Here is a 25,993-nt window from a genome sequence, read left to right on the forward strand (position 1 = left end):
TCGCTGCTACCCAGTTATTGACCCAACTAACCAACCAGCTTTCACGCACAAGTGGGACTAGAAATCACAGTCTCCTGGCGATTGGTTCAAAGTCATCCAGCTGGTTTTCACGCCTAAGGCGGTACTAGTACTCATTGTCTCTTAGTGATTGGCCCAGTTACCCAGCTCAATTTTGTGTCTAAAGTGGGACAGTCGCCCGTGATTAAAGTCACCCCGCTGGCTTTCATGGTCAGCACCTTAACTACTATCGCTTCCCTGTGTAGAAAGTGAATCCAGGCAGGACCAACCTGTCCATGATCCGGGAGGACAACACAGATGGGTGGGGGCTTGGGTGGGGTCATTATCCTGGAAAGAACAGACGCCTGGTGGGTTTGAACCCGTGACTCAGTTGGAGGGGGAGCCCAGAGTACATTGCACTTTGCTGTCAACACAACCACACCAGCCATCTTTGGAGCACTCCCAAAACGTAGTGCATCGCCATTGCCTCTGATTGTCGGGACTGAAAAAGGGATGCTTGATCTACGAAGCTTTGGTGGGCTCAAAATATAACGTCTGAACATGTTTTAAAAGGACCACAGGGAGATTCTGGGAATTGAAGTTTTTAACAGATCAGCAGATTTGAGATTTAGGCCTTCGGATAAACTTACATCTAGGCCAGCTTAGCTAATACCCATCAGTCTGTCCCAGTGTGCCATCTGCAGGCTCAAGGCTATGTGCATCTGCCCACCTGCTATGAGCTGCGCTGGGAAACCAGGTTTTTAAAGAACCACCTTCCCCTTATTACATTCATTCGGTTCATCAGGATGGAAAGGCTAGGCATGTTACAGATCCTATCTACTAGGGGTTGCGTATCTAAAAGGGCCTTCTAAGTGGTGGCCCCTTTTCTATGGATCATCTTTCCCCCAAGGAAGAAAGGGTCAATCTATTCTCCAAAGTAGTTGAAGGCAGGACGAGAAGCAACGGGTGGAAACTAATCAAGGAGAGAAGCAACCTAGAACTAAGGAGAAACTTCCTGACAGTGAGAACAATTAACCAGTGGAACAACCTGCCTCCAGAAGTTGTGGATGCTCCATCATTGGGGGTCTTTAAGAAGGGATTGGACCACCATTTGCCTGGAATGTGTAGGTTCTCCTGCTCGAGCAAGGGTGTGTGTGAACTAGATGACCTCCAAGGTCCCTTCCAACTTTGTTGTTTGGACTGGCTCCCACCCTATAGTTTTTCTGAAAGGCCCTAAAAAGGTGATTTTGTCAGTAGGCCTGGGTGTCCCAAATTACTATGGAGCTGATCAAGTGGCTGGTTTGACTGGATTGTTGCTGCCATGGGGTGAGGTGAGGACTACCTGTATTGTGTGAGAAGTTAACAACCCTGAGCAAAAAAAAAATCTTGTGCAAAATTTCTCTTATACTAAGATGGACATTCTCTCGCTCTCGCTCTCTCCCTCTCTCCTTTTTCCATGTGGTTTTTCAGACTTTCCAAATAGATCTGTAGGCCTTGAAATTAAACCGGTTAGGCATTCGTTTTAAAAAAAAATTGGCTTTTCTCCACGGCTACAGGATTTCAGAAACAGGTTTCTCTTCACGTTTTAGGGCACACCCCTGAATATAAGCTTACAATTGAGGCCAAAATTTCCACTGCTAAGCAAGACAGTTGTTAAATGTGCTTTGCCCCATTTTACGACCTTTCTTGCCATGTCGTTAAGTGAATTGCTAGGGTTGTTAAGTGAGTTAACATGGTTAAGTGACCTTGCTTGTGAAAAGGTTGCAAAAGGTCACATGACCCTGGGGCACTGCAACCATCCTAAATATGAGCCAGTTGCAAGTTTCGATCACAAGACTCACAGCGAGGCTGCAACAATCATTAAGTGTAAAGAATGGTCATAAGCAACTTTTTTCATTGCCATTGTAACTTCAAATGGTCACTAAACAAAATGGTTGTATGATGAGGACTACCCGTAAAAGTTCTCCCACCAGACAATTGCTTTTAATTGAAGAACAGGCAATTCGTACCTAAAGATCAACAACTGATACTTAAGTGATTCGTATTTTTAATTGCATCAAAGGGAAAAAAAAAGATCATTTCAACTGTACATTTTGGCTCCTAATAAAAAGTTGAAACGGGGAGTCTAAGAAATCCTTCAAACTGTTTTGAAAATGAAACGGGCTGCTTTGAAAATTTGTGTGTGGTCTTTTTCCCCGTGAATTCAAAATGGCAACCTCAAACTCAAGTCACAAATTTGGGGGCTGAAGCAGGTCCAAGGAAAATGCTCTGCGCCACCCTGTTACGAAATACGCAGCATTTTGGCATCGTAGAAATTTAACAAATTCAGGATCGGCATTAACAGATAATAAAGAGTCGGCATATCCCTGGACCACTAAATAACAGAGTGTTATTTCTGCTGTTTAAAAAAAAAAGTTAATTATCCAATATGAAAATTTTGTGTAGATCCCGACATTTCGATTTCAAAATGAATTTTTACCTGCTGAATCTAAACCCGGGAACAAAATTTGATTGTTCCTGAAAGTTAGTTCTCTGAAATAAATTTACAGCTTGCTATCTTTGCCAATACTCATCAGCAGACTTGCAGATCTGACAGCGATAGTAGAAAGTTAGAAATGTTAGCACATCCAGACATGATGAAAATCCAGAGTCAGAAGACCATGGGAAAAGCCAACACAGCTAATGTCAGAAACAAGGAGAACATTGTTCTTGCTTCTTCACTGGATAGAGAACGGAGACTCAATGTGGTCTAGCATCGCTTGGAGTTCAGACACCAAAGTTAACTATCGGCACCTGGATTACACCTGCAAGGGTGTATTAGGTAAAACTGATTAAGAAACAGGATGGTAACCAGTTTTAACTCCTGGAATCCAAATATACATGACATTTTCCAGGCAAGGGATGAATCTAACTCCCAGAATTCAAACTGTAGTGGTGAATGATCTCTTTAAGTTAGGAACTTTCGGGATCTTCCTGAACATTACAGATCCAAGATCTTCCTGGATCTGTAGTGTCACCGTTTTCTGGGGTGTCAAGATATCAACGAACCATTATTTTGGCATTTAAGGGCAATGTTTGAAGCAGGTAGACTGCAGGTGAGATTCCTATGATTCTTCACAGTTTCATGGTTACCAAGCAAATTTCCTTCGGAAAAACAACGACCGGGCTTAAGATTGCACGTCAACCGTTATCATCTATAGTTTTGAAACGGAACTCCGGGCAACACAAAATGATCGCCACAATAAGAGTGTACAAAAAAGGTTGTGTTAAGTTTAAATAAGGCTCTGCCTTTGTTGGCAGCGATTAAGTTTTACGTAGACATTGAGAAGAAAACGAAAAAACAAAACCTCGATGCAGGCTACGGACACAAAAACTTTCTGTTAATTATAATTCGCTATGCTCAACCGGTCGGGCTCTCAGCTGTATCTGCTGCTTTCACTGGGACTTCGGCAATTAGAATAGCTGCGGTCACTTTCGCTGTCGGAACCGTAAGATCTACGAGGAAAGCAAAAATATACGTCAATACAGCACATCGGGCACCCACTTCCACTTTAAAAAACAGGTAGTTCTTGACTTACAACAGTTCATTTAGTGACCAAAGTTACAATGGCATCGGAAAAAAAAGATTTAGGGCCATTTTTCACATTTATCGTTGCAGCATCCCCATGGTCACGTGATCAAAATTTGGACACTTGGCAACTGACTCATATTTATGACTGCTGCAGTGTCCCCAGGGTCACGTGATCCCCTTTTGTGACCCTTTGACAAGCAAAGCCAATGGGGGAAGCCAGATTCACTTAACAACCGTGTTACTAACTTAACAACTGCAGTAACTCACTTTAAAGTTATAAAATGGGGCAAAACCCACTTAACACCAGAAATTTTGGGCTCAATTGTGGTCTTAAGTCGAGAACTATCTGTAGAGACTTTTCCACAATCTGAAGATAAAAACTAAGGGAATCTTTCTGGGGTGTCTTCTATCATTTGCCTCTTCAGAACCCCCTCCTCAAATATGGCTTGTTAGGCTAATGCAACCGTGTCAGGAAACAAGATTGCGCAATTATCCCTCCTTCACAAATCTGCAGGGTTTGTTCCCAAGACTTCTGTCTGAGATAATGATGTTCTAATATCTCTTCCATTTTGTTGCTAGTTATGGTTCCTGAACTTCTGTCGCCGGGTCCAAATTTTTTTCTCTGGAGTTCTGGAATGCGTGCCATGCCATGCCTAGCAAGCCAAAGGGTCAGTTGCAACTGCAGGAGGGAGCCATGTTGGTCTAAGATGGCAAAGAATCAGGAAAAGTCCCTTTTCCGATCAACTATTTTTAATAATACAGTGGTACCTCGGTACTCATTGTTAATTGGTTCTGGGAGGCGTGATGAGTACCAAACAATTTTTCCCATTAAGGAATAATATAGTGAGTCACAAGGCAGCTGACACCAAGTAATTCTAGCTTTGTGCGTCGAGTACCAAACGAGCGATGAGTACCGGGATAAAATTTTCACGTCAAAATGCGCTGAGTGTCAAATTTGATGAGTTTCAAAGCAATGGAGTACAAAGTTACCACTGAAATAATAAGAAGAGAAAGAACTGCAGAAGATCACAGCAGAAGTAGAACAAATAGAAGTAGAACAACTATGGCAATGGAAAGTGAAAAGTAATCCCGGCCAGTGATAAGTGCAATGTTGGGTGCCATCCCAAAACATCTGGAACACCCACTGAACACCTTCGGCATTGACACAATCCCCATCAGTCAATTGCAGAAGGCAGCTGACATCCTGCGAAGAGACCTTTAACGCCATCAAATATCCACATCTGCCTGTCCCAGGTCCTTGGGAAGGACGCCAAGGTGGACAAAAATGTCCAACAGCACTGAGATCAACAAAGTCCAGCCTCAGAGGCTAGGAAGGAAGGCCAGTAGATGTGAATCTGAGGGATCCAACTAGCCCTTTCCTTGTGGAATTATGAAAACAGGCCTTGAAAGATGTATTGGATCCTAATTACTGTATAATTATTGTACTAGTATTCTTTTGGATTTTGTCTGTTAAGCTATAGGTAGCCTAGAATAGTGCTTTTTAAAAGTGTGATCCTAGGACCCCTGGGGATTCTCCTCAAGACCCTTTCATGAAATCAAAATTAGTTGCTAGGCTGTGATGAAAAATAACACAATATTAAACAATTGTGAGAAGCAGTAGCAGCATGTGGTTAAGGTGACAGTCTAGAAAGTGGGAGACTGGGAGTTCTAGTCCGCTTGTAGCCATTGAAAGCTAACTGGGTGACTTTGGGCCAATCACTAGGAGATCATGAATTCTAGCCCGGCCTTAGCCATGAAAGCAAGCTGGATGACTTTGGATCAATTACCAGGAGATGGTGAGTTGAGGTCACCCTTAGGCATGAAAGCCATCTGAGTGACTTTGAGCCAATTGCCAGAAGGCTGTAAGTTCTAGTTCTTCCTTCGGCACAAAAGCTGGCTGGGTGATTCTGGGCCAATCACCAGGAGACGGTGAGTTCTAGTCTTGCCTTAGGCATGAAGGCCAGTGACTCTGGGTGAGTTCCTTTCTCTCAGCCCAACCCACCTCACAGGGAGAGGAAGGTGTGTTGGATACTGCCTTGAGTTATTTGTAAAATAATAAAGGCAGGATACAAATAAAAAAAGTGTTAACATGCTAAGTGAAAGCTCTTTTGGGATCCTCCATGATATTTAAAAAAGGGCAGGGATCCTGAGAACAAAGGTGTTTAAGAAACACTGTTCTAGAAGCATCATTCTATACTTCCCTACTTTTCCAAAATGCTGGCACTTCCACAACAGACCTGAAAATGGAATGTAAGAGTTTGCATGCAATGTTTGCCAGCCGGTCCAGTTAACAGCCAAGCTACTAGGAAAAATTTACCTGGAACGTCGGTCGTAGCTACGAGAGCGGTGGTAACTGTCACTTCTTCTGCTACGGCTACGACTCCGGCTGTAGTAACTGTCATATGTGTAGGATCTGCTTTTGTGAAGGAACCAGAAGCAAAGGATTATTTGATCTAGAATGACTTCCATTGTTAGTAATTAAAATGAGAATTGTGTGAAAGTAACAACTGCTTTTAGAGTGCCAATCTTTTGTGCTAACAAAAGGAAGGAAAGACACCTACACAATTGCAAAACAGCTGCGAGCTTTCTACCTTCTGTTGTATTATTGTTTATAACCAGAATTGTGTTTACAACTAGAAATACAGATAGTCCTCGGCTTACGACCACAATTGAGCACAAAATTTCTGTTGGTAGGCGAGATATTTTTTAAGAGAGCTTAGCCCCATTTTATGACCTTTCTTGCCATGGTTGTTAAGTAAATCACTGCAGTTGTTAAGTTAATAACAAGGGTTGTTAAGTGAATCTGGCTTCCCTGTTGACTTTGCTTGTCAGAAGGTCACAAAAGGGGATCACAACTGTCATAAATATGAATCGGTTGCCAAGAACTTGAAGTTTGATCACACGGCCATGGAGATGCTGCAATGATCATAAGTGTGAAAAACAGACATAAGTCATTTTTATCAATGCTGTTGTAACTTCGAATGGTCACTAAATAAAGTGTTGTAAGTCAAGGACTACTTGTATACCTGAATCCATTCATTATTCCTAGGTATCTCCATATTATTCCTACGGTGTTAAAATTAGGAAATTAGGAAGGAATATAAAAGTAGAGCTATGCAAGCTTCAAATGTGACTCAGAAGCATGTTTATTACACAAATATAACCCGTCTCCATTATCTATTAAAGCAGTTTTTTTTTCTTTTTCCTCCATTTTTCCATGCTTGCCTGAAAAAAGAAAATCCCTTGATACAGGTAGTCCTTGACTTGACCATTTGAGGTAAAAACGGCACTGAAAAAAAGAAGACTTATGACTGTATTTCACAAAGACGTTTAGGGGACTGGAGGCTAAAACATATAAGGAACGGTTGTTGGAATTGGATATGTCTGGTTTAATGAAGAGAAGGACGAGGGGGGACATGATAGCAGTCTTCCAATATCTGAGGGGCTGCCCCAAAGAAGAGGGAGTCAAGCTATTCTCAAAGCACCTGAAGGCAGGACAAGAAGCAACAGGTGGAAACTAATCAAGGAGAGAAGCAACCTAGAACTAAGGAGAAACTTCCTGACAGTTAGAACAATTAACCAGTGGAACCACCTGCCTCCAGAAGCGGTGAATGCTCCAACATTGGAAGTTTTTAAGAAGGGACTGGACAGCCATTTGTCTGAAATGGTATAGGGTTTCCTGTCTGAGTAGGGGGTTGGACTAAATGATCTCCAAGATCCCTTCCAACTTTATTATTATTATTACTTTTGACCATTGCAGCATCCTCATGGTCGCCTGATCAAAATTCGGGCACTTGGCAACTGACATGTATACACTACTACAGCTGCACTGTCCCGGGGTCATGCAATCCACTTTTGCAGCCTTCTGACAAGCAAAGTCAATGGGGAAGTCAGATTCACTTAAGAATTGTGTTACCTGCTTAACAAATGCAGTAATTCGTTTTAACATTTGTGGCAAGAAACGTGGTAAAATGGGCCAAAACTCGCTTCACAACTGTTTCACTTAGCAACAGAATTTTTGCACTCAATTGTGGTCTTAAGTCAAAAGACTACTGCAATTGTTTATAAAACAACGGTCAGAATACCGGTTTTCAGATTGTTTTACAAGGATGTTTATAAAAATTAATCTCGATCTTATTACCTTACCTTGACCGACTCCGGTGAGTGTAAGAATTACTTCTGGATCTGCTCCGACTGTAAGTGTGACTGTTAAAACAGGGGGAGGGGAAATGGTTGATATAGAATTTTTTAAAAATTATTTGCACGGACAACTTTCCTAGCATTTAAATGTAGGTACTTAGGTCTGAGAATTCAAATTCTTCCCTTGTTAACAGAAAACTCTTCCCTAAATGTAGAGAGGGGTCTGTAACGAAGCCAAAGTTGGCTGCAAGTAAAAAGATCCTGTATCTCTTTCAAGGTGAGCTGAGCTTCAGGGACGCAGTCGTGCACGTTGGGGGCAAGGCAGGTAATCCTCGACTTACAACTGGGTCAATTAGTGACCGTTCAAAATGATGACGGGCCTCCCCGAGGATGCTTATGACCTGCTCCTAAAGTTCCCACACACGATCACGTGGCAACCGCCCGGCTTTTACAGTTATTTGCACGTTTTACAAGAGTTTGGGCAAAAAGTGACACTTAGTTCTGGTTTTCGACAAAAGCAGCCCGTAATGAATTATTGGTTTATTTAACAACCACATTGTTCACTATTATGTCTGCGGTGTTTGCTTAATAACCGTCATCCCCAAAAGGTCATAAGATTGGACCAGTCACGTGGATTTACAATTGTCAATATTTACGACCGTGCATGACTTATTACTGTGATGGGCAGGCTCCATCATAGTCATAAGTCGAGGATTCCCTGTAGTTTAAAAGTTGTTTGCCACTGCTTTTTTCTAAAAAGTTCTTTTTTAAAAAAAAATTTCCACTCGAGTCTTAAGCGATGTAGATTCTTCTTCCTCAATTCAGCTCAACCTCTGGCGACTGCACACACGCTGTCCACAAAACCCAAACATTTCACTACGGCGTTTAGTCAGTGCTGCTTTCTCAGCTTCCCGATATGGCACTTAACAATAGCACTTAGATCAGTGGTAGCGAACCTATGGCAGGGGTGCCAGAGGTGGCACTCGGAGCCCTCTCTGTGAGCACATGTGCCGTTGCCCCAGCCTCGCCTCCCCCCATGACCCCCTCCTCACCAGCAGCCCCCCTGGAGGGGAGTCGCTCCCGAGCGTGGCCCACACAGAACAGCACAGCCAAGGACATGGCAGCCAGGCAGCGTAGACAAGACTCTGCCGTCACACCCCATCCCGCACAGTTAATGCTGCAGGGCGCGGGGAGAGGACGTGGCCATGGCGCTGCTGGGCTGCCTGGGCGATCTGCGGCGGGCCCTGGAGGTGGTGAGTGACCCTGCGGGCAGGCGGGGTGGGGGCGGGGCAAGGGGTGGAGCGGGGGTGGGGGCAGTTTTTGGGCACTCAGTCTCTAAAAGGTTCGCCATCACTGACTTAGATTTATATATTGCTTTAGAGACCTCTCTAAGCAGTTTACCCATGTCAGCATATTATCCCCAACGATCTGGGTCCTGGTTTTACCGATGTCGGAAGGATAGAAGGCTGAATTCAACCTTGAGCCGATCAGGATCGAACTCCAGACTGGAGGCAGAGTTTCCCTGCCGTACGAACCACCGTGCCAGCATGGCTCCAGTCCTTTTCCCTTGACAGACAACTTACCTATCACTTCTGCAACTGTTGTAAGAGCTACTTCGGGTTCTTGAGCGACCACGACTGTACCACCCTCTGCTCCGACTTCTCGAGTAGCTCCGGGATCTGTGTATTTAAAGGAAATGGGTTGGGAGAAAAATACACATCCGAAAAAAAAAATACCCCCTTTAAAAATACATATAATAGACCGTAAATTCAAGTTCCGTCTTAGCCATAAAACCTAGCTAGGTAACTTTGATCCAAGCACCAAGAGACTGTGAGTTCTAGTCCTGACTCAGACATGAAGGCTGGCTGGTTTGGGCCAATCATGGGGAAATGGTGAGTTGTAGTCTCACCTTAGCCATGAAAGCCAACTGGGTGACTTTGGGCCAATCCCCAGGAGACGGTGAGTTCTAGTCCCACCTTAGACATGAAAACTGGCTGGGTGACTTAGAGCCAATCTGTAGGAGACAGGGAGTTCTAGTCCCACCTTAGACACAAAAGATGGCTGGATGACTGTGGGCCAATCACCAGGAGACGGCGAATTCGAGTCTTGTCTTAGGCATGAAAGCTTTGTGGGTAATTTTGGGCCAATCACCAGGAGATGGTGTGTTGTAGTCCTAGTCATGAAACCCAGGTAGGTAGTCTTAGGCCTGTCACACTCTCTCAGGCGAACACTGATGTTGTTGTGGGAAAAACTGGATATGTTCGCTGTCTTGAGTTATTTATAAAAATAATAAAGGCAGGAAATAAATGCACAGACAGGCAGGCAGACAGATGGATGTAGGGGGAGAGGGAGAGAAATGTACTCACCTATATGAGTACGTGGAGCTCCTCGACTGGCTTCGTGAGTGACTGTAAGACAGAGATCTTGTCCGGTGCCTGGATTTAACATCCGATTTGCTCCGTGAGCGACTCCGACTTCTGGACTGGCTGTCCTCTGGGGTCGCAGAATCTTCCTCACTCGAGCTCTCGTGGTTCCGTGGCCTCCGATTCAGACGCGCCGTCTTCCTGACTTCATCAAACAGGGAGCCCGGCCTAATCTTGTTTTTACTTTTAATCTCGATCCTTAAACCCGGAGGTTTGGATTCCGAGGAGCCGGCAGCCAAGTTTTTCATTTCGACAATGTTGCTGGCGGATACGGTGAACTGCAGATTCCCAGCACCCTGTAGCGGTTTCCACTTATTGTCCCCGAGACTGCTTGATATACTTTCAGAAACTTCCATCTTCACCACGGTTTCAACGCTGGTGGAGGCTTTCGGTTTTTCCCGGTCTCGCTCTTGGTTTCCTTCTTGGAGGCTAGTTAGCCCTTTCGCATCAACGGCTTGTCTTACGTTCCGGCTTGCGGTGCTAATCGGCACCCGGGAGCTTGTGCTGGCTTTAATGTCTTGGAAATTTAATTTGAGGCTTACTGGAGAAAGTTCCAGATTCACTTTTACGGGCGAATTATGGTCCGGAGTACAGATCTCCATATCGTCTATCTGTACGGCATCCGGCCCGGTTTTGTTATTCTCCTGAGCTGCGGTGGGATTTTTGGAAACAGAGACGCTTTTATTTGAATTTGGTACAGGAGTTGAAGAAATAGCTTTTTCCTCACTGCGTTTATTCAACTGACTAGCGGATGAGGCCTGATTTGCTCCTCTCTTTGAGAGGGCAGGTTCTTCATGGGACGTCCGATCATCCTTCGCTTGGTCTTTGAGTGTTTTATCACTTTTGGAATCCTGGTCTTTGTTTTTGACTTTTGCTTCCTTTTTGGCGTGTTTCTCTCGTTCTTCTTTCGTTCCAGGTTTTCTGGCAACGACCTCCTCCTCCTCTTCCTCTTCTCCAAACTCTAAGGGGGGCTGCCAATGGAATGTCTCTTTACGTTTTTCGGCCTTGTGTTTCTTCTCCTTTTTATTTTTGGATTTTTCTTTCGCCTTTTTGCCATGGACTTTTCGGAAGGACTTTTTGGAACTTCGCTTCGGCTTCCGGGATTTGTCCCTGGAACCCGCACCGGAATCGGAAGTCTCCGTGTCTGAAGAGGAAGGATGCTTGTTCCCTTTCGACGTATCTGGGACGGGTTCTGATTTCGACTTGTGTGTGATGGGCGGGCAGGGATCCGTATCGGAGTCCGACGAGGCCTCGCCTTCCTCTTTTGCAGACAAGAGTCTCGAGTTTTCTTTCTCGCCTTGGGTCCCGTCTCTTTCAGAATTCGATTCGGAATCCCACTCGTCGCTCGCACACTTTTTCGTTTTAGCTTTCCGGCTGCTTCTGAGAGTCTCAGGTTTCTCTTTCGAAACTTTTTGTTTGGAACGGTTGCTATCCTGCCCAGGCCGAGGTTTCTCTTCGTGCTGGTTGCAACCCGAGCTTCTTTTATTTTGCTTTCGGCCCACTTTTTCAGATCTCGGCTGTTCTTTTTCTTGGGCGGGCTGGGATGGAGTCAATTTTTCACTATCGATCGAGGACTCGACGGAGGATCTGCTTGCACTCCTAGGCTTCAATGAGCTCACGCCTTTCACGTAGGGAAGCGTGCTTTCCGAACTGCTCTGCCTTTTCTTGGACAGCTCGGAATTTCTCTCACGGGATCCCAATTTTGCCCGGCTTTTCTGCCGGTCGTCCTCGCTGAGCGAAAAGTAAGAGGAGGATCCGCTGTAGCACGACTGGTCGCTGGGGAAGGGATTCCCCGAACGGGATCTCACGGTGGATTGGGATCTCGAACTGGATGGGCTTCTTGATCTTGAGGAGGACTTGGAGGAGGACCGACTTCGTGAAGTCCTGCTGCTATATTTCCACCAGCTGCCTGAACTTCTGTTGCTCTGGATTTTGGAGTAACGGCTCCGGTCGCTCTCCGAGCTCTTTTGCTGTTTAGGATAGGAAGAGGAGGAGCCGGGGTCTTTGATGCTGATTAAACTGTAACTCATCTGAGCAGGTGGTAGATGAGTGGTCTTGGCTTTCATTTCCTGAAGCCGCTCGTAAGATGGTTTCCACGGTTTTTGCCCTGGTTTCCATCTGGAAGGTGGGGGACTATCGCTCAGCGGGATGACTGGAAGGCTTTCGGCGACCACGGGCTGAATAGTGAGTTTATCGTTTTGGGGTAACGCTGTTCGTACCGGTTCAACGGAGATCAGCTTGCACTCCTTTAAATGAGCCACCACATTTTTGGGCGAGTTGGAGACTGTTTTGACCGGCTTCGAGGTGGAACTGGATCTTGACTGGCTCCTTGACTGCGAGGACATGCGAGTGTTTCTCGACTGAGAACTTCGGGAATAAGATCTGGACCCGGACCGAGTTTGGGATCGAGACTTATAGTATGAGCGAGAATCTCTGCTGGAGAGAGAGGCCGAGCTCCGCTTGTCTCTGTCGGATTTGGACCAGGCTCTTCTAGAAGAATCATCTTTAGATGTCAGGGAGGAAGAACGCGATGCTCTTTCCTGGTCACGCAACGATTTTTTCCTTCTGGTAGAAGAAGGAGAGGATTCTAACTCAGTGGAAGGAGTCTGTTTCTTTTTCATTTGTTTGTGCTTCTTCAAGTGCTTCTGCTTTTTGGCCTTCTTCTTGTGCTTCACTTTTTTCTCTTTCCGGTGTTTTTTCCGGTGACTGACATGCTGAGCGGTACTGAGGTCTGAAAAGCCATTGTGGGACCAAGAACGAGACCGCGGGGATAGACTTCTTTCATCCCACCGTCCTGGGTCGCTCAGCCTAAGGAAAAAGAAATCAAAATGTCTTCATTTTGGTCTTTGATCAGCTTTTACAAAAATTAAAAAAATACACTAAAATAGTTTAATACAGTGGTGGCGAACCTATGGCACATGTGCCAGAGGCGGCACTCAGAGCCCTCTGTGGGCACATGTGCCACCGCTGCCAGCAACTTGCGCAGGTCCATTAGGCCGCTGGCCCCCACAGGCGTCCCCCCCATGAGCAACATCAAGGAGGCCCTGCCCACCCCAGCCACGCCCGCGTCTGTCGTGACAACCACAGCCATGCCCATCCAGTGGGCCACAACCACCCAGTGGGCCACGCCCCCATGCCCCCCCCCCCCGAGGCCACCACAATGCTGATGCGGCCCTGGCACTTTGCGATAAATAAGTAGGTTTTGGGTTGTGGTTTGGGCACTCGGTCTCTAAAAGGTTCGCCATCACTGGTTTAATACATTGAAGAAGGGAAAAAAGTAATAGGAAACAGCATATCTAATTAAATGTTTTGCACAGTTGTATAACTAGGTGAAGATATTTGGCCACCTGATGTGCGAGTTTGGGGTTAGCATCCCTTAAACAAAATCAGCATAAAATGGATTATTGTGGTCCCTGGGATTTGGAAATGATTGGGGCTATCAGACCAGGTCTTGGGGTATTCATATGAGGAAGATGTTTTAGTACCATGGATCAACAAGGATAAAGTCTCTGCAAACAAGGAGTCCCATTAAATCTCCCTGCCAGTAGAGCTGATGGGAGGGTGCATCAATAGATTCTGCAAAAGGCTCATTTATATTTGCTTTATGGTTAAATTGTACAGAGGCTCTGTAGTAAAGGACCTGCAGCTCTAACATTTGGCAATCGAATTCAGGGGCACTGGTGATATCATTTTGACGATCTATGTCCCCGATTCGAACAAAGTAATCCAAAGAACAAGCGATCCCTTTGAGTACAGTGCTTAACTCCCCTTAGGCATTAAACTCTGCAAGTGCTCTAAGTAGCGCCTGAAAGATTAAAGAAACCCTGAATGAGCAACTTGAATAAAGCTAAAAACAGAGGTCTGTTAATAGCCTCTTCCTAGAGAAGAAGTCAGCAGTCACAATATACCACAGAATACTACAGCACACTACGTAGAGTTGCACTGTGGGGCCCTTGAGGCATTCTTGAGCTTGGTTTTCTTGCAGACATTTCATGACCCAACTAAGTAACATCATCAGTGATAGAAAGAAGTGGGGTTTGGAGTGTGGAGAATGGAGGAAGAGACGTTCTATGGGATCCTTGGTGCTCTCTGAGCTTTGTTTTTTCTCCCAAAACATGACACTTCAGGAAGACAACATTGTCAGCTAATTCTTACTTGTCTCCTTTACTCCACTTTTCTCCGCTGGGCGCCCTATAAGTTCTCAATCTCTGCATTTCCTCCTTCCAGTGGGGCGGTGTTTCACTGCTTCCATTGTTATCCGATTCCGTGCACGAGCGAGATGGCGTATGGTATCTCTAGAAAAAAAAAAATGCAATAGGATAACAAATGTACACCAAATCTACAGATTACGTGAAAAGTGGCTCAACAGCAGTAACTGTGTGAGGGATCTTGGAGTCTTAGTGGACAATTACTTCAATATGAGCCAGTAGTGTTCGGCAGCAGCTAAAAAAAACCAATGCAATCCTAAGCCGCATTAATAGAAGGATAGAATCAAGATCACATAAAGTGTTAGTACTACTTTATAAGGCCTTGGCAGGATCACACTTGGAATACTGAATCCACTTTTGGTTGCAACAACGTAAAAAAGGAAGAGTGCAGAGAAGAGCAGCAAAGATGATTAAAGGACTGGAGGCTAAAACATATGAAGAACAGTTGCAGGAATTGAGTATGTCTAGTTTAATGAGAAAAAGGATTAGGGGTAAGCAGTGTTCTAATATCTGAGAGGCTGCCACAAAGAAGAGGGGTGGGGGTTCAACCTATCCTCCAAAGCACCTGAAGGCAGGACAAGAAACAATGGATGGAAAATAATCAAGGAGAGAACCAATGTAGAAATAAGGAGACATATCCTGACAGTGAGAACAATTAATCAGTGGAATGACTTGCCTCCAGAAGTTGTGGATTCCCCAACAATGGAGGTTTTTAAAAAGAAACTGGACAGCCACTTGACTGAAATGGTATAGCGCAGGTGTCCCCAACCTGTGGGCCGTAGCCCAGTAGTGGGCTGTGTTCTACTGGCTACCGGGCCGCGGAACAGGCTGGCCAGTGCATGCACGTGTGCGCACGCCACCTTACTCCTGCTAGCACCACGGCTGCGAAAACAGGACACTGTGCCACGGGGTGCAAAAACAGGACGCCGCCATGCCTTGGGGCACGAAAATGGGCTGTGCCTTGCTGCGGGGCACAAAAATGGGCCACCGCCACGCTGCAAGGCACAAAAACAGACAACGCGCCATGGAAACAGGACACTGCCATGCCGCGGAGCGCAAAAATGGGTGCCGCTGTGCTGCAAGGCACAAAAACGGCACAGAAATGAGACACTGTGCCACGCAAGAACGGGGCAGGCCTAGTATCACGGCACTAGCCCCGCCCCATTTGCGGCACGCGTGTGCTCGCAGCCCCATGCGCACGCATGCATCTAAAATGCTTCCCCCTCCCTTTTCCTTTGGTCCGCCAACTGAGAAAGGTTGGTGACCTCTGGTACAGGGCCTCCTGCTTGAGCAGGGGGTTGGACTAGAAGACCTCCAAGGCCCCTTCCAACTTTATTACTGTTAATCTGTTACTTGCCCACTTTCAGGAGTAATTAAGATTGCTTGCAGACATGGGGTAAGGAAGGAAAAGGATCTGGTGTGCAAGAGAATTCGGCTCCAGAATAGAAAAGGACAGATAGTCCTCCAGTTGCGACCATAATACGATCATCTGTCCATTATGGTCATAAGTCGTAATATGGGTCAGTCATATGACCAACTCGATTTTATGACTTTTGAGGTAGTGGTGAACATCACAGTAGTTAACTGTTCCTTGTGGCACCGCTTTGCTGAAAACAGATGTGCCAATTTTGGGTAAAACAATCAAATGACGGCTAGGATGCTCCAAACAGCTGTTGATGAATGCCCGAAGCACAATCCTGTGACCAGCAGGCGGCAGCACCTGATCGCCAGGGCCTTATGTCCAGGTCTTAAATCCCTTTTTCAGGTCTGACATAACTTCAAATGGTCATAAGTCAAGGATTACCTGTAAATTCAAAGTGGGGATCTTCCTTAATTTGTAAGACAGACTTTGCATGAAGCCCTCCAGAAAATAAATTACAGCAGAATTGAACTTCGAAGTGCAAGGAAGCAAAATTCATATCCACTTTTTGTCTAAAATACTGTCTAATTCAGGGGTAGTCAACCTTGGCTCTTTTATGACTCGTGGACTTCAATTCCCAGAATTCCTGAGCCAGCTGTGCTGGCTCAGGAATTCTGGGAGTTGAAGTCCACGAGTCATAAAAGAGCCAAGGTTGACTACCCCTGGTCTAATTTCAGGTTTCAGTAAATCATTAGTTAATAGTATAGGTAGTCCTCGACTTACGACTATAACTGAACCCAAAACGTGTTGCTAAGTAAAACATTTGTTAAGTGAGTTTTGCCTCCTTTTTACAATTTTTCTTGCCACGGTTATTAACTGAATCACTGCAGATGTTAAGTGAGTAACCTGGTTGTTAAGTGAATCTGGCTTCCCTGTTGATTTTGCTTGTCAGAAGATCGCCAAAAAGGGATCACATGACCCCGGGACACAGCAACCGTCGTAAATACGAATCAGTTACCAGGCATCCGAATTTTGATCACGTGATCACGGGGATGCTGCAAAGGCCGTTAAGAGTGAAAAATGGCCATTAAGTCCCCTTTTTCAGTACCACTGTAATTTTGAACGGTCACTAAACAATCTGTTGTAAGCCGAGCACTACCTGTACAAATATAGTTTTCCAATGCTGCCTGTTTTTCATTTTTGCTATTTCTTTAGGTGTCAGAATACATTTGTCCCTATTTTGAAATTTCAATGAGTGCCCAGATGAACGGAAGCTGACCTTAGGGCTGCACAACCCACATCTACACCCCGTGACTAAGTTAATCAAGCCAGAGCAACCTTTCAGCTGCTTTTAAAAATAAAACTCTCCAGTTGTAAATTTGAAATTAAAACAACAACAACAACAAGAACAACATACTATTGTGCCTCTCCCTCTGATTTTTCTTCCAGATTTTGACACCGACGGCTTCTGGTTGCCCGAAGCGGGTCCTGCATCAATGTTTCTCCTAAAATATTCAGAAGAAAATAAGTATCAGGAAAAATGAACTGGAGTTACAAGCAGGTTTCTTGTAATCAAAGTATGGCCTAAACTGAGCAGGTGCGGTCAACAGTCCTGCAACTAACTGCTTATCTTTGTTGTTAGCCCAGTTGGGGGGGGGGGTCCCATGTGTGACTCTCTCCTGCAGACGACCTCGTTTTGTTTATTAAGGTAGACACTGCTCATCTCGCCAGGAGGCGATTCCGTGTGGCACACAGCCAAGTAAAGACAAGATAAACCATTAAATGTTAAAATCCATCCATATCTATCTATCTATCTATCTATCTATCTATCTAATCGTATATCTATCTATTCATTCTATTTTATATCTACTATCTGTCTCTTCTATTGTATCTATATCTATCTCTTCTATCGTATCTATCTCTATCTATCTATCTATCTATCTATCTATCTATCTATCTATCTATTCAATCGTATATCTATCTATTCATTCTATTGTATATCTACTATCTATCTCTTCTATCGTATCTCTATATCTATCTCTTCTATCGTATCTATCGTATCTATCGTATCTATCTATCTATCTATCTATCTATTTGTATCTATTCTCTCAAGAACTGACTGTAGTTGAAATATATAAAAGAATGAGAAATGTCATAGGCCAGTGGTGGCGAACCTATGGCACGGGTGCCAGAGGTGGCACTCAGAGCCCTCTCTGTGGGCACACGCGCCGTCGCCCCAGTCCTAGGCCTTCAGCTGGGTTTTATAAAACTTTTTCGCTTTAGGCCTCTGCCGCCGTGTGCAAAAAAAAAAAAGGTTCAATCAATCAGTCAATTTCAACTTCTCGCAGGAAAAAAAAAGATCTTGGAAAGTTGGAATCGATTGATTGAACTTTTTAGTCCCACCCAGTCTGCCGTTACCACCACAGCCACGCCCACCCAATGGGCCACGCCCACCCGGCACCCGACGATGCATAAGTGGGTTTTGGGTTGCAGTTTGGGCACTCGGTCTCTAAAAGGTTCGCCATCACTGGCATAGGCTCTTCTCAGTTCTTGGAGTGCAAGTCCGAGTCTCTCATAATATCAGTTGTGGGGTCCATGGTGCTCTCTGAGCTTGGTGGTTTTCTTGCAGACGTTTCCTGACCCAGCTAGGTAACATCATCAGTGCTAGAAGTTCAAATCCTATTCCCTTCTAGCACTGATGATGTTACCTAGCTGGGTCAGGAAACGTCTGCAAGAAAACCACCAAGCTCAGAGAGCACCATGGACCCCACAACTGATATTATGAGAGACTCGGACTTGCACTCCAAGAACTGAGAAGAGCCTATGACATTTCTCATTCTTTTATATATTTCAACTACAGTCAATCAGTTCTTGAGAGAATCAAAGTTTGCAACATTTCAAACAGGCCCTTGTTTAGACAGAACCAGAAATAAAAGACGGTCTTGTCTTCACTAATTTAGTTGCATCTACTGCAGAATATTACAGGTAGTCCTCGATTTGCAACCATTCATTTAGTGACCGTTCAAAGTTACAAAGGCATTGAAAAACGTGACTTATGACTCTTTTTTCACATTTAAAACCATTGTAGCATCTCCATGGACATATGATCAAAATTTGGATGTTTGGCAACTGACTCATATTTATGACGGCCGCAGTGTCCCGGGGTCATGTGATCCCCTTTTGCGACCTTCTGACAAGCAAAGTTTATGGGGAAACTGGATTCACTTAACAACTATATTACAAACTTAACAACTGAGGCAAGAGAGGCCATAAAATAGGGCAAAATTCGCTTAACAACTGTCTTGCTTAGCAACATAAGTGCTGGGTTCAATTGTGGTCATAAGTCGAGGACTATCTGTACTAAAGATAAGAGGCAAAGGAAGATACAACTTCTCTCCCAGTAAGAATGATTTCAGCTCCTAAAATATACAATCTTTTTGATTAATATCTGAAATATAAATAAGTACGTTTGGTCCGGCCACTTAGGTTACAAATCAAGGCACAAAGAATTAAAAATAAGCGCAATGCATACAGATCTGGCTCTGTATTTATAATGGGTGCGTCTCTTCTAAGCAGGAATCTGTTTTCCGGCACGGGAGGTATTTCTTCCGGACGGACGACCGGTTTATCCCTTTTCACACTCAGGTCCGCTGATTTTTCGTTTGTTTCGCTCCGATCAGAATGGCTAGAAGGAAAGAGAGCGATTTAGGACCACAGAGGCTAATTTGCACCCGTTTCAAAAGGCAAGCAAAATGATCAGTAAATTAACTTGACCTCCTCCAGGTTTGATACAAATGTAAATAAGGAAGCCACATCTTGCTTTTGTAAAAGTAAATCTAACTCAATCCTTTTTCGATAATTAAAGGTGTTCTCTCTGCTATCAAGTTTTAATTGTTCGCTGTTCAGCGCCATTCCTCAGGGACAATAAAAATAGAACTTTACGGACTCTAATAACATCCATGGAAACATGCAGGCTTTTCTCACTTAACAACCAGTCACTTAATCAGGATCCCCCCCCCAAGGTACTTATAACACAGCTCTGAAGTTACAACAGCTGCACTCCCCCTCCATGATCATGTGATCAAATTTTGGGATCTTGGCAACTTTTGCGGCCATTTGCAATCTCCCAGCCGACTAACCACAATTTGGGGCATTCTGTTTGCCAATTTCTAACATTTACAGGTAGTCCTTGACTTACAACCATTCATTTAATGACCATTCAAAGTTATAACAGCACTGAAAAACGTGACTTAGGACCGTTTTCCACACTTACGACTATTGCAGATCAGGCGATCAAAATTCAGACGCTTGGCAACTGATTCGCAGTGTCCCAGAGTCACGTGATCCCCTTTTGCGACTTTCTGACAAGCAAAGTCAATGGGGAAGCCAGATTCACTTAACAACCGTGTTACAAACTTAAAAACTTCCATGATTCACTTAACAACAGTGGCAAGAAAGGTTGTAAAATGGGGCAAAACTCACTTAACCACTGTCTCGCTTGACAAGGGAAATTTTGGGTTCAATTGTGGTTGTAAGTAAAGGACTACCTGTATCTTCTGATTTCCACCAAAAAAACATTCAATGGCTCAAATGGAATTGTTTAACTACTGCAATATTTGTTTAACGACCATACTGTTTGCTGAACAACTGCTGCAAAAACAGTCATAAAAACACGTAGTGGCCCACTTAACAACTACCATGACTTACAACCATAATCCCCAGCCCAGTTAGGATTGTAAGTTGAGGACTACCTGTTCATAGCCAATATCTTTAAATGTAGTTTTAGAATCCCCAGTTCTACGCTCGCTGGGAATTCAAGACGTTACATTCTGACATGATGCAGAGATGGAAATCGCTATGCTCTAAAAGGCTTATTTTTTAAGCTTTTTAAAAAAAAGATATTTGTTTTGCTGCCATTATTCAGCACTTTTCTAGGCCTGACCTGTACATATATATACTTTACTGTATACATTAAATATATATACACTTCAGACCGAAGTATCCACTAAGGCAAAAGCTTGTCCACTCCAAGGATAGAACACCCAGACACAATCTGAGCAATGTGGCATATGCAGTATAGTGCAGTGAATCATGTGCAGATCTGTACATTGGGGAAACAAAACAACCACTTCACAAACGCCTGGCACAAACATAGGAGAGCAAACCCATCGGGACCAGATTCAGGAGTCCTTCTACATTTAAAAGACGAAGGCCGCTCTTTCGAAGACAGCAAAGTCCACATTCTGGACAGAGAGGATCACTGGTTTGAAAAAGGGGTCAAAGAGGCCATCTAGGTCAAAACTGAACAGCCCTCCCTCAACAGAGGGGAAGGGATACGACATCAGCTATACCTAGTCTACAACACAGTCAGCAGTTTCAAGAAGGCTCCACACCCATTTGCCTATTCAGGCACAGATAATCTCCAAGTGGAATCAATGGCTCTGAGAGAGAATGCTAACATCTAGTTAGAGGAATATAAATCCTTCAATCAGTCAGAACTGAAGAAGCTTCCTGGATGGGAAGCGAAACATCTTCAAGCAAAAACAAAGTCCAGTTGCTTTTTGAAAAAAAAAGCACCTTTGGGACAACAGTGACCTGGATGATTGAGAATCTCCACAAGACTGACCTGTGTTTGTTTTTTGTTTCCTCTTTTTTCCTCTCTTCCCGTCTTCGTTTCCTGGATTGTTTAGCTTTGTTCCTCCTCTTCCTCTTCCTCCTTCTGCTTCGCTCATTTTCATATTCGCTGTCGGAAGACGATTCCGATGACGTGGATGTGCTGCTGGAGGAGCTATTGGAAGCTTCTGAGTGACTCCATGCTTTCCGCTTCTTCTCCAACACTTGGGAAGGAAAAAAAAATCACATGTTTTTAATAATCTTTAGGAAATCACATGGATCGACAATCGTCAGGAATATAGTTAACAATTACAGGTCGCTATTTTGGGGTCACAGTTACATACAGTACATGTTATCGATAAAGGAGAATATCTATAGCTCAGGGGTCCTTGGTGCTCTCTGAGCTTGGTGGCTTTTGTTGCAGACATTTCATTATCCAACTAGGTAACATCATCAATGCTAAAAAGAGTGAGGAGGAGGAGGAGGTAGAGGAGGACTTGGTACTTTCTGAGCTTGGCTGTTTTCTTGCAGACATTTCATGACCCAACTGGGTAACATCATCATCGGTACTAGGAGGGAGTGGGGTGTGTGGAGGCAGGAGGAGGAAGATTATAGAATCCTTGGTGCTCTCTGAGCTTCTTTCCTTGGAGATATTTCATTACCAAACTAGGTAAAACAATCAGTGCTAGAAAGGAGTATGGTTTGTGGAGGAGTAGTGGGAAGACTGAGCGATCCTTAGTGCTCTTTGACCTTGGCTGTTTTCTTAGAGATGTTTCATGAACCAACTAGGAAACATCATCCGTGTTAGAAGGGAGAGACGGCTGAAGATGTTCCCTAGTTGGATCATGAAACTTCTGCAAGAAAACCACCAAGCTCAGAGAGCACCCAGGACCCCACAGTTCAATTCTGTGGTACAAATATTCTCTCCAATCGATAATTTCATATGATAGGGTATTGAACAGATTTACACACGGCTTTATTTGCAAGTAAATATTCTGCTCTCTCTCTATATATATTTTTTTATTCAGAACTCAGCATCCAATAAAACCTTCCCTAGGGTCACAGCAGAATCTGGCCAGAGTGGGGGGACAGGATAGCAATATTCCAATATCTCAGGGGCTGCCCCAAAGAAGAGGGAGTCAAGCTATTCTCCAAGGCTCCTGAAGGCAGGACAAGAAGCAACGGGTGGAAACTAACCAAGGAGAGAAGCAACCTAGAACTAAGGAGAAACTTCCTGACAGTTAGAACAATTAACCAGTGGAACAACCTGCCTCCAGAAGCAGTGAACGCTCCAACACTGGAAGTTTTTAAGAAGAGACTGGACAGCCATTTGTCTGAAATGGTATAGGGTTTCCTGCCTGAGCAGGGGGTTGGACTAGATGACCTCCAAGGTCCCTTCCAACTTTATTATTATTATCATTATTATTATCATTATTATTATTATTATTATTATTATTATTATTATTATTATTATTATTATTATTATTATTATTATTATTATATTCTAGGATCCTTTTGGTCGTGAAGCATGTCTCCCTGGAAAGAAAGGCTTACCATCCTTTGCCGATTTGGTAACCAGGACCCCACAGTCAATGACGCGCACGTCGGCATACGGCCTACTGGCAGAATCAGTTTTCAGATTTTCGATTTGTTCTATGACTTCAAAACCAGAAATGACAAGTCCAAAGACGACATGGACGCTACAAAAACAGAAAATGCCAAAGGTATACTAGACTGTACAAAAGGGGGGAACTTGGCTGGTTGTGTTCACGCTGAATTCTTATCTGGGTGTATTGCGTGGGTTTACCTACAACCGTCTACAGGTAGTCCTTGACTTATGACCGCAATAGAGGCCCATAATTCCTGTTGCTAAGCAAGACGGGTTAAGCTGGTTTCAGAGAAATTGAGACCCCAAATTTCACACCACAATTGAGCCCCAAATTAACATTGCTATGCCAAAGAGAGGTCAAGTGAGAGTTGCCCCATTTTACAACCTGTGTTGCCACAGTTGTTAAGTGAATCACGGAAGTTGGTAACACGGTTGTTAAGTGAATCTGGCTACTCCACTGACTTTGCTCGTCAGAATGCGGCCAAAGGGGATCACGTGACCCCGGGACGCTGCGAATGTCATAAATAGGAGTCAGTTGCCAAGTGGCCAAATTTTGATCACATGACCATGGGGGATGCTGCAATGGTTTTAAGTGTGAAAAACGGTCACAAACCACTTTTTCCAGTGCCGTTGTAATTTACAATGGTCATTAAATGAATGGCTGTTAAGTCAAGGACTCCTTTAATTGTCCAAATGAGCATCTTAAATCAAACAGAGGAAACTACATCTAGCCCCCATCATAACCTACTTTTGCTGGGGATGAAATTAATTCCCTCAGGTTGATTTTCCGTATTTGTGGTACTTATGAAGCCTTGCCCAAAAAAACAAATAAACAAACCAGCTTTCTCTGTAGTTTGCAACACATACAACCGGTTCTCCAGGGGGAGACAGAAAAAGTAATGGTGGTAAAGACCCCTCTCCCAATCTAATGATAGTGATTCACCCAGGTTTAATTTTTTCTTTTTTTTTTAAAAAAAAAAAATCCTTTTCCCTTTTAAAGAGAAAACAAATCAGCGAAGCAGGAACCAGGAAGGGGAATTCTTTCCAACACCTTGCTGGAGTTGGGATGACTGAAACAATGGATAATTGATGGAAAGGATGGGTTTCAATAATTGTATTCCTGCAAACTTAGAAATGAAGGATATTAAATTAGATTAAATGTTTAAATGTTTATTTGCACTTAGGGCTACGGATGTCATAGTTTGAAACAGAGCCCTCAAAGTGAGGCGGTTCATAAACTCAATCTATCCCAAAGAAAGAACCCAATGATTATCAATATTAGTTTATTAAGGTTATTTATTTATATCCCAGCTTTATTATTTTTTACAACGAACGCATCACCCCCATAGGTGGTTTTAGATCCACACCATGTGATTATGAGTCTTGTTCCTCCACCTTTCTCATTATCGTTTATTTCTGTCCCATCTGTATTATTTTTATAAATAACTCAAGTCAGCAAACATCCCTAATACTCCTAACTCCTCCTATTTTCCCAACAGCCACCCTGTGAAGTAGGTTGGGCTGAGAGGAAGAGAGACTGGCCCAAAGTCACCCAACTGGGACTAGAACTCACCCTCTCCTGGTGATTGGCCCAAAGTCACCCAGCTGGCTTTCATGGCTAACACAGGACTTGAACTCACAGTCTCTTGGCTTTTAGCAAGGTACCTTAACCACTATGACTTGTGGACTTCAACTCCCAGAATTCCTGAGTCAGCATGGCTGGTTCAGGAATTCTAGGTATTGAAGTCCACAAGTCATAAAAGAGCCAAGATTGCCTATCCTTACACTAGAACAGTGATGGCGAACCTTTTAGAGACCGAGTGCCCAAAAACTGGCCCCGCCCCCACTCCATCCCCCCATCCCTTGCTCCGCCTGCCCGCAGGGCCACTCACCACCTCCAGGGCCCGCCGCAGATTGCCCAGGCAGCCCAGCAGCGCCATGGCGGCCACGCCCTCTCCCCGCGCCCTGCAGCATCAACTGTGCGTGATGGGACGTGAGGGCAGAGACTTGTCTACGCTGCCTGGCTGCCATGTCCTTGGCTGCGCTGCTCCGCGTGGGCCACGCTCGGGGGCGATTATCCTCCAGGGGGGCTGCTGGTGAGGAGGGGGTCACGGGGGGAGGCGAGGCTCGGGCAACGGCACGTGTGGCCACAGAGAGGGCTCCGACTGCCGCCTCTGGCACCCGTGCCATAGGTTCGCCACCACTGGCTTAGACAAATCTACCTCTTTTTGGATAGCAAAGTTTTTCTCAACTTGTTTTTCTCTCCAGGACCCCTCAGGACAACATTGCCATAAATTTGTGATAGGATGGCAAAAAGCTCAGGTTGAAAGCAATCTAGTTTTTCCAAGTTAAGTCCGATACAAAGCTCCTAACGGGAAATAATAGGGGGGGGTCTTACCTATCAAGATGAGGAGCAGGCTTCGTAGTTCTGTTTGGCATCAACATACCCAAGACGTTTATTGTTGGGGGGGGAAGGGAAATCAGGTTTTCAGATGAGGAGATAAAAGGCAGAACGGCAGATAAAAAAAAGTAAGGGAAGAAAAAACATAGTTAATTTAATAGATAAAACCTATTGGTACTAAACTCAGGAAACATCACTTGTCACACACTACAATATAACACTACACTTGAACTTCATTTTTGACTGAAATTAAATGCCTATGATATAGATAGTGTCTCTATTTTACCAACTGAACAAACTATCATGGATTCATTCACATTTGAACTATTCACAATTACAATCTGGATCTTGGCAACAGTACAGAATAAATTAGAGGCTGCTAATATGTTTGATACTGCACAAAGCCACCTTCTTTTAAATATATTAGGCACACAAATACACGATAGTTTCAAACCACCTTGTCCCCCCGTTATTTTACTAAGTCTACAAATCAACACGAAACCATTCAGAGTTTTGGAAAATTAGCATTCCAATTGATGGGACTGTCAACCTTTAGAATAAAGAGGTTTCTATGCCTTTTTGTGAAGTCTGTGTTTCAAGAATATAAAGCCACTGCTCATCCTTCGATTGAGTGGGTGGGTGGGTGGGTGGGTGGGTGGGTGATGATGTTA

At 44.2% G+C, this 25,993-nt stretch overlaps 1 protein-coding gene across 1 annotated transcript in view; it reads right to left on the minus strand.

Moving 5' to 3' along the window:
* Positions 1 to 2,026: 2,026 nt before the first annotated feature.
* Positions 2,027 to 25,993, minus strand: part of NKTR (natural killer cell triggering receptor) — a 47,335-nt gene continuing 23,368 nt past the window's right edge. The window contains exons 7-17 of the mRNA XM_029283423.1: positions 25,320 to 25,349; positions 22,867 to 23,012; positions 21,317 to 21,536; positions 19,232 to 19,384; positions 17,117 to 17,204; positions 14,287 to 14,426; positions 10,075 to 12,939; positions 9,292 to 9,387; positions 7,715 to 7,774; positions 5,886 to 5,984; positions 2,027 to 3,492 (exon numbers count right to left, since the gene is read on the minus strand). Coding sequence (XP_029139256.1) covers positions 3,414 to 3,492; positions 5,886 to 5,984; positions 7,715 to 7,774; positions 9,292 to 9,387; positions 10,075 to 12,939; positions 14,287 to 14,426; positions 17,117 to 17,204; positions 19,232 to 19,384; positions 21,317 to 21,536; positions 22,867 to 23,012; positions 25,320 to 25,349 — 3,976 coding nt within the window. The 3' untranslated portion in view covers positions 2,027 to 3,413. The remainder of the gene's footprint in view (positions 3,493 to 5,885; positions 5,985 to 7,714; positions 7,775 to 9,291; positions 9,388 to 10,074; positions 12,940 to 14,286; positions 14,427 to 17,116; positions 17,205 to 19,231; positions 19,385 to 21,316; positions 21,537 to 22,866; positions 23,013 to 25,319; positions 25,350 to 25,993) is intronic.

This window comes from Protobothrops mucrosquamatus, unplaced genomic scaffold (genome assembly GCF_001527695.2).
Source record: "Protobothrops mucrosquamatus isolate PMUCROS unplaced genomic scaffold, P.Mucros_1.0 scaffold81, whole genome shotgun sequence".
Taxonomy (NCBI): domain Eukaryota; kingdom Metazoa; phylum Chordata; class Lepidosauria; order Squamata; family Viperidae; genus Protobothrops; species Protobothrops mucrosquamatus.